The sequence below is a fragment of the Schistocerca nitens genome, chromosome 1 (assembly GCF_023898315.1).
Source record: "Schistocerca nitens isolate TAMUIC-IGC-003100 chromosome 1, iqSchNite1.1, whole genome shotgun sequence".
NCBI classification, from domain to species: domain Eukaryota; kingdom Metazoa; phylum Arthropoda; class Insecta; order Orthoptera; family Acrididae; genus Schistocerca; species Schistocerca nitens.
This window is the reverse complement of record NC_064614.1, coordinates 94110308-94123597: the sequence shown is the minus strand read 5'-3', so window position 1 is coordinate 94123597 and position 13290 is coordinate 94110308. Positions and strand designations below refer to the sequence as shown.

Sequence of the window (13290 nt, the reverse complement as noted above, 5' to 3'; positions counted from 1 at the left end):
TCACTTGTATGTAAGTTCCCCAATCATACTGAAATCATTGGTGGAGACTCTAATCATCCAACAATTAATTGGGAAAATTACAGTTTTGTTAGTGTTGGGTGCGGTAAGACATACTGTGAAACTTTACTAAATGGCTTCTCTGAAAAAGCACCTAGAACAGATAGTTAGGAACCCCATTCACAATGGAAGTATGTTTTATGTACCGGCTACAGGTTGACCCATCCTCTTTGAGGTTGTCCACGTTACAACTGAAAACCATGATGTGGTTGTGGCAGCAATGATTACCAAAATACGAAGGACAACTAAAACAAGTAGAAAGATATATATGTTCAGTAAAGTAGATAAAGAAATCAGTAGTGTCATATCTCATCGAGGAACTTGAGACTTTGAGCACAGGGCAGGAGCATGCAGAGGAACTCTGGCTCAAATTTAAAAGAACAGTTGAGCATGTGCTGAATAGATATATACCCAGTAGAACACTTCATAATGGGAGGGAACCTCCATGGAATACAGCCACTATAAAGAAACAGAGATTACTGCGTAATAGGTGTAAAACAGCGCATAGGGTTATAGATAGAGAGATGCTGAATAAAACACATTTGGCTGCCAAGACAGCAATGTGTGATGCTTTCAATGACTACTGTAGCAGAATATTGTCAAGTGATCTTTCACAGAGCTCAGAGAAGTTCTGGTCACATGTAAAGGCTGTTAGTGGCGCCAAAGAGTGTAGCAAAGCAGAAGTTGAAATTCTTAAGTCCATTTTCACATGTTTCTTTATAAAGTGAAATCCAAAAGAATTGCCCCAATTTAATCCTCGTACCACTGAAAAGGTGAATGAAGTAATTATTAGTGTTGGTAGTGTTGAGAAACAGCTGAAATCATTACAATTGAACAAAGCTCCAGGGCCCGATGGAATCCCTGTCACGTTCTGTTCTGAATTTGTGGCCGAGTTAGCCTGTCTTCTTACTGTAATCTATCGTAGATCCCTCAAACGAAACTCCATGCCCATTTTTTGGAAAAAGGCACAGGTCACAACTGTCTAAAAGAACGGTCGTAGAAGGGGTCCACAAAACTACGGCCCAATGTGCTTGACATCGACTTGTCATAGAATCTTAGAGCATAGTCTACACTCAAACATAATGAGATATCTTGAAAAGAATGACCACCTCAATGCCAACCAGCATGGGTTCCGAAAACATCGATCATGTGAGACTCAACTTGCACTTTTCTCACATGACATACTGAAAGCATTGGATCAAGGCAATCAGTTAGATGCTATGTTTCTTGATTTCCAAAAAGCATTTGACTCAGTAACATACCTACACTTATTGTGAAAAAGATGATCATTTGGGGCATCAGGTGAAATTTTTGCCTGGTTTTCGGACTTTTGGTAGGGAGGACACAAGTAGTTATCTTGGATAGGTTGTCATCGTCAGATGTAGAAGTAACTTTGGGTGTTCCCCAGGGAAGTGTGTTGGGACCCGTGCTGTTTGTGTTATATATTAATGATCTTGCAGCAAATATTAATACTAACCTCAGGCTTTTTGCAGATAATGCAGTTACATATTATGAAGTACTATCTGAAAGAAGCTGTATAAATCTTCAGTCAGATCTTGATAAGATATCAAAGTGGTGCATAGATTGGCAACTTGCTTTAAATGTCCAGAAATTTAAGATTCTGCTCTTCACAAAACGAGAAAATGTAGTATCGTCTGACTATAATATCAATGAGCCACTATTGGAATCAGTCAATTCATACAAATACCTGAGTGTAACACTTTGTAGGGATATGAAATGGAATGTTCACATAGGTTTGGTCATGGGTAAAGCAGGTGCTAGACTTCAGTTTATTGGTAGAATACTGAGGAAGTGCTCAAGTGTGTGGGACCCATACCAGTTAGAACTAGCAGGGGATACTGAACGTATACAGAGAAGGGCAGCACAAATGGTCAGAGATTTGTTTAATCTATGTTACAAAGTGTCACAGAGGTACCGCAGGAAGTGAACTGGAAGACTCTTGAAGATAGACAGAAACTATCCTGAGAAATTGTATTCCCAAATTTTCAGGAACTGGCTCTCATAGGGATTGTGGAGCGCACACACACAGAGGCATTCAATCAATAATTCTTCCCGCACTCCATATGTGATTGTAACAGGAAGAAACCCTAATAACTGGTACAGTGGAGTGAATCCTCTGCCATGCATCTCATGGTGGTTTGCAGAATATAGATAGATGTAAATGTAAATGTAGAAATAGATGCTAAAGTCAAATTCAGTTTATTCTATAAAAAACCTAAGATATGGATAACTAAGGGAATTAAAATGTCATGTAAGAAAAGAGGGAAATTTAAGTAAAGGCCAGAATAAGTCAAGATCCGACATTACTTGCATGCTACAAAAATGCTGCAGTATTTTAAGAAAATTCAGGTGTTTGTCCAGAAAGATTATAATTTGCCATTGTTAGACCTCTCTATAACAATAATGACTCCTCAGTTTTAAAGAACAATCACCCAGTGCCATCCTTATATCAATTTCTAATATGTTTCAGACAATAAGGTACCCCAGGGTTGTCACCCATGTATGTGATAATGGAGCCTTTAGCAAATCACAGATTGGATTTCAAAAGGGCTACCCTACTGAGACAACTATTTATACATTTACTGAGCACTGAATAAAATCTTCACACTGTAAAATATTGCCATTGGGATATGCTTTGTCTTAATAGTTCAGTACATGCCTTAATTCTTACTTAAGATACAGAATGCATCCCACTTCACATTTTCAAGCCCTCCTTTAGAATCTTCACTTGTTTTAACATTAATGAGCCTCATTGTTTTCTTTGAATGTTTCTGAAACATTCAGGAAATCGCAGTTTGGGTTTCAGAAGAGTTCCTTGGTTACATATTCACTCACCAAATTTTACAAGCTTTAAATAATAAAGAACTGCCAGTTGGTATTTTCTGTGACCTCCCTAAGGCATTTGACTGTGTGAATCATATTATTCTCCTTGATTAATTGAAGTTTTATGGGAATGATAATATGGTCAACCAATGGATAGTGTCATATCTAACAAAATAATGCAGAAAGTTGTACTTACTAATTCAACCAATATAGTCCGGGGATGTAATTTTGACTGGGAAGAAATCATGTATGGCATTTCCCAAGACTCAGTCTTAGATCCACCATTGTTCCTCATATATTTAAATAATCTTCTGTCTAATGTACAACAAGTAGAATTAGTTCTTCTGCAGATGACACTAGTATTGCAATCAATCCAAGCATACATACAGAAACAGAAGAAATAGTAAACAATGTACGTAAAAGTCTCATTGACTGGTTTTTTGCAAATGGTCTCACTCTCAATTTTAAAAAGACACACTGCATTCAGTTCTGCACATCCAGGGTACTATGCCAACGATAAATGTAACACATGATGAAGAAGTAACAAATAGGGTGGAAATTTCAAATTTCTTAGGTGTCCACATTGATGATAATTTAAACTGGAAAAAGCACATTTTGGGACTCATAAAATGACTTAGTTTAGCTACATTTGCACTTAGAATCATTCAGTGATGTCATATGGAATTATGTTCTGAGATAACTCGTCTGCAAGAAAGAAAGTCTTCATTGCTCAAAAATATGCTTTAAGAATAATATGTGGTCCTCACCCATGATCATCTTGCAGACATTTGTTTAATGGAGTTTGACATTTTAACTGTTGCTTAGACTGTATTTATTCTCCTTGTCAACTCTTGCTGTTTTGTAGAAGAATTTATGTTCTTGTCGTATGGTGTGAGGTGGTGGGTAGGAGTTACTAACACACATCTGTACATTGAAAAAAATCCTTACAAATATTCAGCATGTTGCCATATTTACATACTAATTTGTGATGTGAATGTAAAATGGCTCATTCCACATCATTATGATTTATTGTGCAAAATGATCCAGGGAACATGAAACTAACTAGCTAACTAACTACACTGTATATAGAGCTATATTACTTTATGTGACTAACATTATATTATGATCTGACAATGCATTTCCCACCAGATAAGCAAATGTTTCTTTAGCTTCTGCACATTGTATCAATACTTTATGTATAAGCGTACTATTGTGTTGAGCAGATCAGGTAGGGAAATCTATTACTGATACTAAATTATAAGTGGTTAACAGCATCTCTACATCACTTTTCCAGTCAGATTTTTTAAAAGAAGTTTACACTAAATCACCATAAATTAATAATCCCCTCTTTTTGTCTAACAGGCAGTACAAAAACCTTCAAAATGTTCATGAAAATATATTAATTACCCAGTGGGGATGTGTATACTGTAACAATCACATTCGTTACATTTCCCAATATTAACTCACAAGTACATGCTTCTATATTCTGATCAATAGAGAATTTACTTATTTCTACATTTTTGTTTTTATGTCCCTTTTTTGTGAGTGTGATAATGCCTCCTCTATCTGTATTGGATCTTCATGAATATGCAGCTAATTTATAACAACTTAAATTAAGAATTTCTATCTTTGTGATTATATGGTGTTTAGATAAAGAAGTCAGATCAATTCCTTTCCAACTGCTAAGAGCTTCCAAACAAAATAACAACTCATTTACTTCTTCCCCTCCCCCCTCCCCCATTTCCCCCTCTGCCATAGTATTGTGATGAAGCAAGTTGCATTCACATTTCTCTCCAGTCCTATAAGATAAACTCAGAGTCTCTGTCAGTTTAATTTCCTTTAATACTTTGCAGATGTTTCACCTGACCAGAATTACCAGAGGGATTTGCCTTTGTATTTTGGTGGCCCCCATATCTTTTCTGCTAAGAGATCTGATAACTTGTTCTTGACCATCTTATACAGGTATAGGCCACGAGGAGTATATCCGCATCTTCCTGCAGCAACACTTGGAAAAGTGTATCCAAGTCACATGTAATTCTGTTTTTTTTTTTTTTCAGATCCCCAAACTATCAACAAATGTTCTCCTATCTGGATACTAAGAATAGTCACATGACGTATGATGTGGTACACTGAAGTGAATTTTTACTGTAGCTGCTGGTCTGCACTCCTCTCATGACTGTGACCTAGAGGCAGAACTTTTCTGTTCCTGTTTTGTTTTTCATAAGGCTTAGTTGTAAATTTTGTAGCATCATTATGTTACAAAGTACATTCCTTTATATCTTTCTTCTCTAATTGTGGTAGCAGTAAAATATTTTGTTTAAGTGAATTCAAACCTGCCTACAAAATTTTCCCATCTCTGCCCTTTCCTTGTCACATTTTCCCAGCTTCATTATCGCTGATCGATTTTATAAAGCACTGACACTAGATATGATAAAAAAAAAAACAATAGATGTAATGAAATAGAAATTTCTGTTGCTCTTTTTGAATGATTCACTTTTCACACCATATTACCTTTTTTAACACAATACTGACACTTTTGTTAATGTAACTACAGGTTTAAAAGTAGATTTTAATTTCATAATTATTTATGACAGAAGTATCCACAATGAACTTTTAGGCCCATCTTTCCCTTTCAGAACTTGGAAAGAGAGCAAGTATTGTATTTTTCTTTATGGGTAGGTGAATCATAATCTGCCTTTCATAAAGCAATGTTATACAATTCACATAGTCACATAGCTGGAACATTGTTACACAGTTGTCCTGAATGCATGAGACTGTTTTCTCTGGCAACTAAATTAGAAAGCAAGCAACTGTGCAGTGCGGTGCAGTGAAACTGTTTTAATTTTTGTCTATAGGAACAGCAATGACTATGATCTCTTCACTTGCAATACATCACCCACTTTTAACCATACCTGAGGAAGACCAATCAGCATGCAGTGAATGTTCAGTTCCATCCGACTGTGATTGTTTTACAGATGCTCAAAAATCAAATGAGAAAAAAATTACTTATCAGAACAACAGTACTAATGTCATAGGGGAAAACAAGAGACTTGTGTTGCCTGGTACTAGAAAGACATTGTCAAACAGAAAAAATAACAAGTGTGATGAAACTAAAGATAGTATTTTTGCTTGGAGGTTAATGACCATTAGAGAAAAATTAGAGGTTACCCTTTTAAATGTATATCTGTCCATAAGCAATATACCAGAACCAGATGGACTGCAGGATTTCATAAGACGACGTCAAAGAGCAGCGGAGTTTACATCAAGATTCTGCAGAAATTATCTGTATCAGTTTCATCGCCAGGTATGATCTCCAGAAGTATAATTACTTGATATTAAACTAAATATACCTTTGTTTTTAATGTTTTCATTTGTAAAAGAAGTAGTAAAATTGTTCTGCTATGTCTCTTCCTTTTGCTAGAATAATTAATGATCTACATACATAAAAATTGTGTGTGTGTGTTTTTTCCAGAATAGTTATAGAATGCCTTTAGTGAAGTGGTCAAAAATGGCGGTAATTGTGTTATATTCATGGTATTTCAGGTTTTTAGGCTGAATGGTAACATGCCCGATGACAACTGACCCAAAGGGGTGGGTTCGGGTGTGGGAGTGGAGTGTGGGAGATACTGGGGTTCATATCAAGAGTAAGAAAGGGGTGAATGTAAAACATGTTGAATGTGTGGAACAATTTCAGCAAAACATAGCACAAATCTCAGTTGCTTTCTGGAAAAACACTTGCAATGAGACTACATGGAAGGGGGTGTGGGAAAGTGATCACTTCGGCAACTATAAAAAATGACTGACGTGTCATATCCAGAGGCCTTTGGTGTCATTGGCTGATTTAGTCACAGTGCTGGTGAAATTTGACCTCCATTGCCAGGGTTGCATAAAAACAATTAGTAGACAATGCCAGGTACTCAACCAATAATGTGTACATCAGAAAGCAGCTCAAGAGCACAGCTCTGTGAGGATTTGGACAGTTGTCACTTTTATGTGCAGGGAGGTGACAACATTGTTAGGAAATTGTAATGAAATATTTAGTCACTTCTAGAATATTAGTGCATTTTGGAAAGAACTGATAAATCTACATTTACAACTAGGCCCTACAAGCCACCATTCATTGTGTGTCAGAGTGTACACTGCATGCCAGTATAGTTTTCCTCTCTTCCTTTTGCGTTGACATATTGGACATAAAATTTTTAATTTCTGAACATGAAACCAAATTTCTCTAATCTACCATAGTGGTCATAATACCAGATGTATGTTGGAAGGAGTAACACATTTATTTGATGTATTTTAGAAAATGAGCCCTTAGAATTTTGTGAGTGAGACTCTTCACATGCATTCCACCTTCAGTAACACAATACAGTTACTTCTAGATGCTTGACAGTTGGGACTCATTGTTGATTGTATAATCAACCGATATAAGCTCTTTTCATTTTAGTAACATTAATTGCACTTCATTTATTTATGTTGAGGATCAGCTGCCTCTCTTTCTTCAGTCCAGTCAGATATCTGTTAGCCACAACTTGGGGGGATATTTTCCAGAATGAAATGTGTTGGACCAGGACTTGAACCCAAGACTTTTGCCTTTTTCAGGCAAGTTCTCTATCAGCTGAAGCTATCTGAGCTTGACTTCATTCTTGAAATAATCCTGCAGCTGTGGCTAAGTCATGTCTCTGCAGTGTCCTTTCGTCCAGGACTGCTAGTCCTGCTAGTTAGGCAGGAGAATTTCTGTGAAGAAAGGTAGGAGATGAGTTGCTGATGGAAGTAGAGCTAAGAGAATGTCATACTCAAGTAGTTCTGTTGGTAGTGCACCTGTCATGAAAGGTAAAGATCTTGTGTTTGAAACCTGGTCCAGCACGCAGTTTCATTCTGTATTCTGTTTGCTGCTAGGTGAAAGAGCAAACACCCTTTGATGGCTTTTTGGTAGTCAAGAAATTTTGTAGCAACCTGAGTGTCAGTATCTACTGTGGGGTGAGGTTTAGGTAATGAGGAGAATTCTCCCCATTTCCGAAACTTCACCAGTTTCTTTCCTTCATTCCCATTTCATTCTCGTCCGCCCTTCCCCCTGAAGGAGACACTGGCTCCGAAAGCTTGCATGCTTTGGACCTCTTATGTGTTTTTTCCTACCTCTGTTATGTAAGTAGATTTTTTTGTCTATCTAATTATATTACATTTTCAAAAATTGATTATTTGTATTAGTATATAGTGTCTTTTGGATCTCCCTAAAAAAAAAAGGGGGGGGGGGGGGCAGTCCAACTAGATTTCGCCACATAGCTGCTTTCAGCAAACCATGTGAATTCATATAGAGAATGATAGTTCAGAAACTCACATTTGATCTGTTCATTATACACAAACTGAAAATGGGGACTGAAATAAAATAGGTGTTTAGATTGGGATTGCAACTTTTTAGATAATAGTGAGGAATAGAATATTTAATAAATGTGAAAATTTGCCTGACTCACATTGGTTCAGATTCCTTATTAAACTACAGATTTTTCTATAGTTGTCTGAGTAAGTGGACTACTGGGTTGAAAGTAGCTTAGCCCTATTACAGTAGTTGTGTTCAGTGTGGATGATTAAGTGATCTGCCCTTGTAACATTTGTCAGTATGGCCTTTTTATGATGATACTGCAGCATGGCTGAAAGCAAGGGGAAGTTACAGGTGTTTTATTTCCCAAGGCATGCAGCATGGAATCGCCCCATCCCACCGTCTGTGTTATTACTGTTGTTGCCGATGGTAAGGTCTCTTTTTACAAAAATATGAGAGGAGTAGGATTTGCAATAAACTTTTTACATATCTTCTTTTCTCATAGTTGGTTCCAGTTTTTCATGTCTAGGGGTGATTCTTGGAGCTGAAATTTTCATGTCTTAGGTTCTCATGGTTCCAACCAACTTAAATAATTTTGAAGTAAGTCTGTGCAAATTTTTTGTTTTCACGACAATTTATTCCCTCAAATTTTTCTATATCACACTGTCTTTTGAATTTTCACATTACAGAGCCGAAATTACATTCTTCCAAAATACAAAAACACGTCTGGTCACAACAGAGGCATGCCCACTACTACTTCCTCCCTCTGCGGTAATAACAATATTCCAGAGGGTTTACAAATTTTCTTGACAGTTGAATTTCTATTAATTTTAATTATTATTTTATAAGTGAATCCAGAAATAAACATAATAAATAGCACCAATTTGCTTAACAATATTCCCGACACCAAAGTGCGTAATTCATAATATAAATTTTAAGTGTGCCAAATATTTCGTAGACCAAGCGAGGTGGCGCAGTGGTTAGACACTGGACTCACATTCGGGAGGACGACGGTTCAATCCCGTCTCCAGCCATCCTGATTTAGGTTTTCCGTGATTTCCCTAAATCGTTTCAGGCAAATGCCGGGATGGTTCCTTTCAAAGGGCACGGCCGATTTCCTTCCACATCCTTCCCTAACCCGAGCTAGCGCTCCGTCTCTAATGACCTCGTTGTCGACGGGACGTTAAACAACACTAACCTAGCCTAACCTAACCTAAATATTTCGTAATTTCAAATGTTTCTTAAAAGAGAGAGAGAGAGAGAGAGAGAGAGAGAGAGAGAGAGAGAGAGAGAATTTAACTGGACATTCAGAGTACATACCGATTGTAACAAAGAAAAGAAAGTTCTTTAAATGATTAATGGAAAATCTCATATAAAGATGTGAAACAAATACTAACAAAGAGATAGAGGGGCTGGCCAGTACTTAGCTCAGTACAGCCGATAGATACACAAAAAACAGAACCAAAAATTTACGTTCCTAGCTTTCGGAACAAATGTTCCTTCATCAGGGAGGAGAGAGGGGAAAGAAAGGGAAGAAGGGAAAGTAGATTCAATTACTCACAACCCAGGTTATGAAGCGTAGCAAGGATGGAGGCATGGTTGTCAGAGGGAAGCCAAAGCTATTCTACTGTAAGTACTGTGCCAGCTTCAAACCAAAGAGGATGCATACAGAAGTAAAGAGGTATATAGTATAAAGATAAACACAACTATGTAGGATGAAGAGATGCGCGAATGGCTAAAGAGGAAAGGGAAAGAGGAGAAGACTGAAGAGTAAATGGGAGTGAGGTTGTTTAACGTAGGTTCAGTCCAGGGGGATGGCGGGATGAAAGGATGTGTTGGAGTGCAAGTTCCCAACTCCGCAGTTCAGAGGAACTGGTGTTGAGTGGGAGAAGCCAAATGGCACATACAGTGTAGCAGGTTCCTAGGTCCCTAGAATTATGCTGGAGGGCATGCTCCGCTACTGGGTATTGGACATCTCCTAGGTGGACAGTTCGTCTGTGTCCGTTCATGCACTCAGCCAGTTTAGTTGTCGTCATACCGATGTAAAAGGCTGTGCAGTGCAGGCATGTCAGTTGATAAATGACGTGTAGTTTCACACGTGGCCCTACCTTGAATTGTGCAAGTTTTACCAGTAGCGGGGCTGGAGTAGGTGGTTGTGGGGGGATGCATGGGCAGGTTTTGCAGCGGGGTCGGTTACAAGGGTAGGAACCGCTGGGTAGAGAAGGTAGTCTGGGAATATTGTAGGGTTTAACAAGGATGTTACGCAGGTTAGGGGGGCGACGAAAGGCAACTCTGGGTGGTGTGGGGAGAATTTTGTCAAGGGATGATCTCATTTCAGGGGTTGACTTGAGAAAGTCATATCCCTGGCGGAGTAATTTGTTGATGTTTTCGAGGCCAGGATAATATTGGGTAACAAGGGCGATGCTTCTGTGTGGTCAGTGGATAGGAACATTGTTGTTGGACGGGGAGGAATGTATTGCTCGGGAGATCTGTTTGTGGACAAGGTCTGCAGGATAGTTACGGGAGAGGAAAGCACTGGTTAGGTTATTGGTGTAATTGTTGAGGGATTCGTCACTGGAGCAGATACGTTTGCCACGAATACCTAGGCTGTAGGGAAGGGAGCGTTTGATGTGGAATGGATAGCAGCTATCAAAGTGAAGGTACTGTTGTTTGTTTGTGGGTTTGATATGGGCAGAGGTGTGGATGTGAGCTTCAACAAGATGAAGGTCAACATCCAGGAAGGTGGCTTGGGTTTTGGAGAAGGACCAGGTGAAATTCAGATTCGAAAAGGAGTTGAGGTTATGGAGGAAATTAAGGAGTGTTTCTTCACCATGAGTCCAGACCACAAAGATGTCATCTATAAACCTATACCAGGCCAGGGGAAGCAGCTGTTGGGTCTTCAGGAGAGCCTCCTCCATGCGGCCCATGAAGAGGTTGGCATAGGACGGAGCCATCCTGGTTCCCATGGCCGTTCCCCTGATTTGTTTGTAGGTCTGGCCTTCAAAAGTGAAGTAATTATGGGTGAGGATGAAGTTGGTAAGTGTGATAAGGAATGAGATTTTTGGAAGATCTTCGGGTGGGCGTTGGGAGAGGTAGAGCTCAAGGGCAGAGAGACCATGGGTATATGGGATGTTTGTGTAAAGGGATGTAGCATCTATGGTGACAAGAAAGGTTTCAGGTGGGAGAGGAGTGGGAATGGATTTGAGGCGTTCTAGGAAGTGGTTTGTGTCTTTGATGTAGGATGGGAGTCTGCGGGTGATAGGTTGGAGGTGTTGGTCTACCAGAGCTGAGATACGTTCTGTTGGGGCTTTGAAGCCTGCCACAATGGGACGGTTAGGATGGTTCTCTTTGTGGATTTTGGGTAATAGGTAGAAGGTAGGGGTACGTGGCTCAGGTGGAGTGAGTAAGTCTATGGAAGCCATTGTGAGGCCTTGTGAGGGACCTTGGATTTTTAGGATTTTCTGTAGCTCAGTCTGGATGGAGGGAATGGGATCCTGGGTAACAGCTTTGAAGGTTGAGGTGTCAGATAGTTGACGCAGTCCTTCTGCCACATACTCCACACGGTCAAGTACGAAAGTTGTGGAGCCTTTATCCGCCGGGAGGATGACAATAGAGCGGTCTATTTTCAGTTCCTCAATAGCACGGGATTCAGCTGGGGTGATGTTGGGGGTTGTCGGGATGTTCTTCAAGAAGGACTGGGAGGCAACACTAGATGTGAGGAATTCCTGAAATGTCTGTAAGGGATGGTTTTGGGGGAGGGGAGGAGGATCCCTTTGAGAAGGCGGTCGGAACTGTTCTAGACAGGGTTCAACACTGGGTCTAGTATTTGGGGGCTGTGTTTGGGTAGTGAAGTGGTATTTCCAGTTGAGGTTCCGAGTGAATGAGAGGAGATCTTTAACCAGGGCAGTGTGGTTAAATTTAGGTGTGGGGCTAAAGGTTAAGCCTTTTGATAGAACAGATGTCTCTGCAGGAGAGAGGGATCCAGATGAGAGGTTTAGAACTGAATTGGGACTGGTGATATGTGGCATTTGACTGTGGTTATAGTTGAGATTTGGTCTGTGTGGGGTATGTGCTGGAATGGGGAGATTGAGTAGGGTGGCTAGGCTAGGTTTGTTGGCTATGAGGGGGGTTTGTTGAAGGTTCTGTTGTGGTTGGTGTTTGTGAGGGATAGGGAGAGGGACCCCATTTCTTAGGTGTTGCACTAGCACTGTGGATAGTTTTTTCAGGTGGTGTGTGGCGTGGAACTCAAGTTTGCAGCTGGCTTCTAGGATGATGTTCCTGAGTGTGTTCTCCAAGCAAGGGTTTGAGAGGTGGAGGACTTTGAAGAGAGATAGGAGCTGTTGGGAGTGGTGGTTACATGAAGTAGTGTAGAGATTCAGGACAAGTTGGGTAAGGGCTCAGCATTGAAGGTTCTGGAAGTCCAGGAGAGACTGGTGGAAAGAGGAATTGCACCCAGAGATGGGAACTTTTAAGGTAAGTCCTTTAGGGGTAATTCCAAAGGTTAAGCAGGACCGGAGGGTAAGTATGTGGGATTGCAGTTTGGCTACGGTGACCATGCTTCCATCCTTGTTACCCTTCCTGTTTTCCTTTCCCTGTTGCTTCATAACCTGGGTTGTGAGTAACTGAATCTACTTTCCCTTCTTCCCTTTCTTTCCCCTCTCTCCTCCCTGATGAAGGAACATTTGTTCCGAAAGCTAGGAACGTAAATTTTTGGTTCTGTTTTTTGTGTATCTATCGGTTGTACTGAGCTGAGGTAAGTACTGGCCAGCCCCTCTATCTCTTTGTTAGTATTTGTGTTCACAAAAGAAAGTTATTTCTTTTTATAGATTTTAGCTTGAAATATAACACATCATGTACAAAATTATATGACATTTTTTAGAAAACCAGCTGAGATAATACTGACCTGTTCAAAATTGGAAAGTTAGTTCTGGTACCGACTACTTCTGTTGAGGAAAAGTAATGCTAGATGGGGGTGTCCCTTTACAAGCACTAATCTACTGTTTAGTGGTGATAACATCCACTTAGGTAAAATATGCTGGAGATTATGTAGTCCCTCATTTGGATGTTCAGGTGAG

General features: G+C 39.6%; 1 protein-coding gene across 11 annotated transcripts in view; it reads left to right on the top strand.

Moving 5' to 3' along the window:
- The window catches only part of LOC126241561 (uncharacterized), a 296723-nt gene that overhangs the window by 12421 nt on the left and 271012 nt on the right, over nt 1–13290 (top strand). For all 11 annotated transcript variants that reach the window (XM_049948016.1, XM_049948017.1, XM_049948018.1 and 8 more), the window contains exon 2: nt 5757–6205. In XM_049948016.1, coding sequence (XP_049803973.1) covers nt 5765–6205 — 441 coding nt within the window. In that variant the 5' untranslated portion in view covers nt 5757–5764. The remainder of the gene's footprint in view (nt 1–5756; nt 6206–13290) is intronic.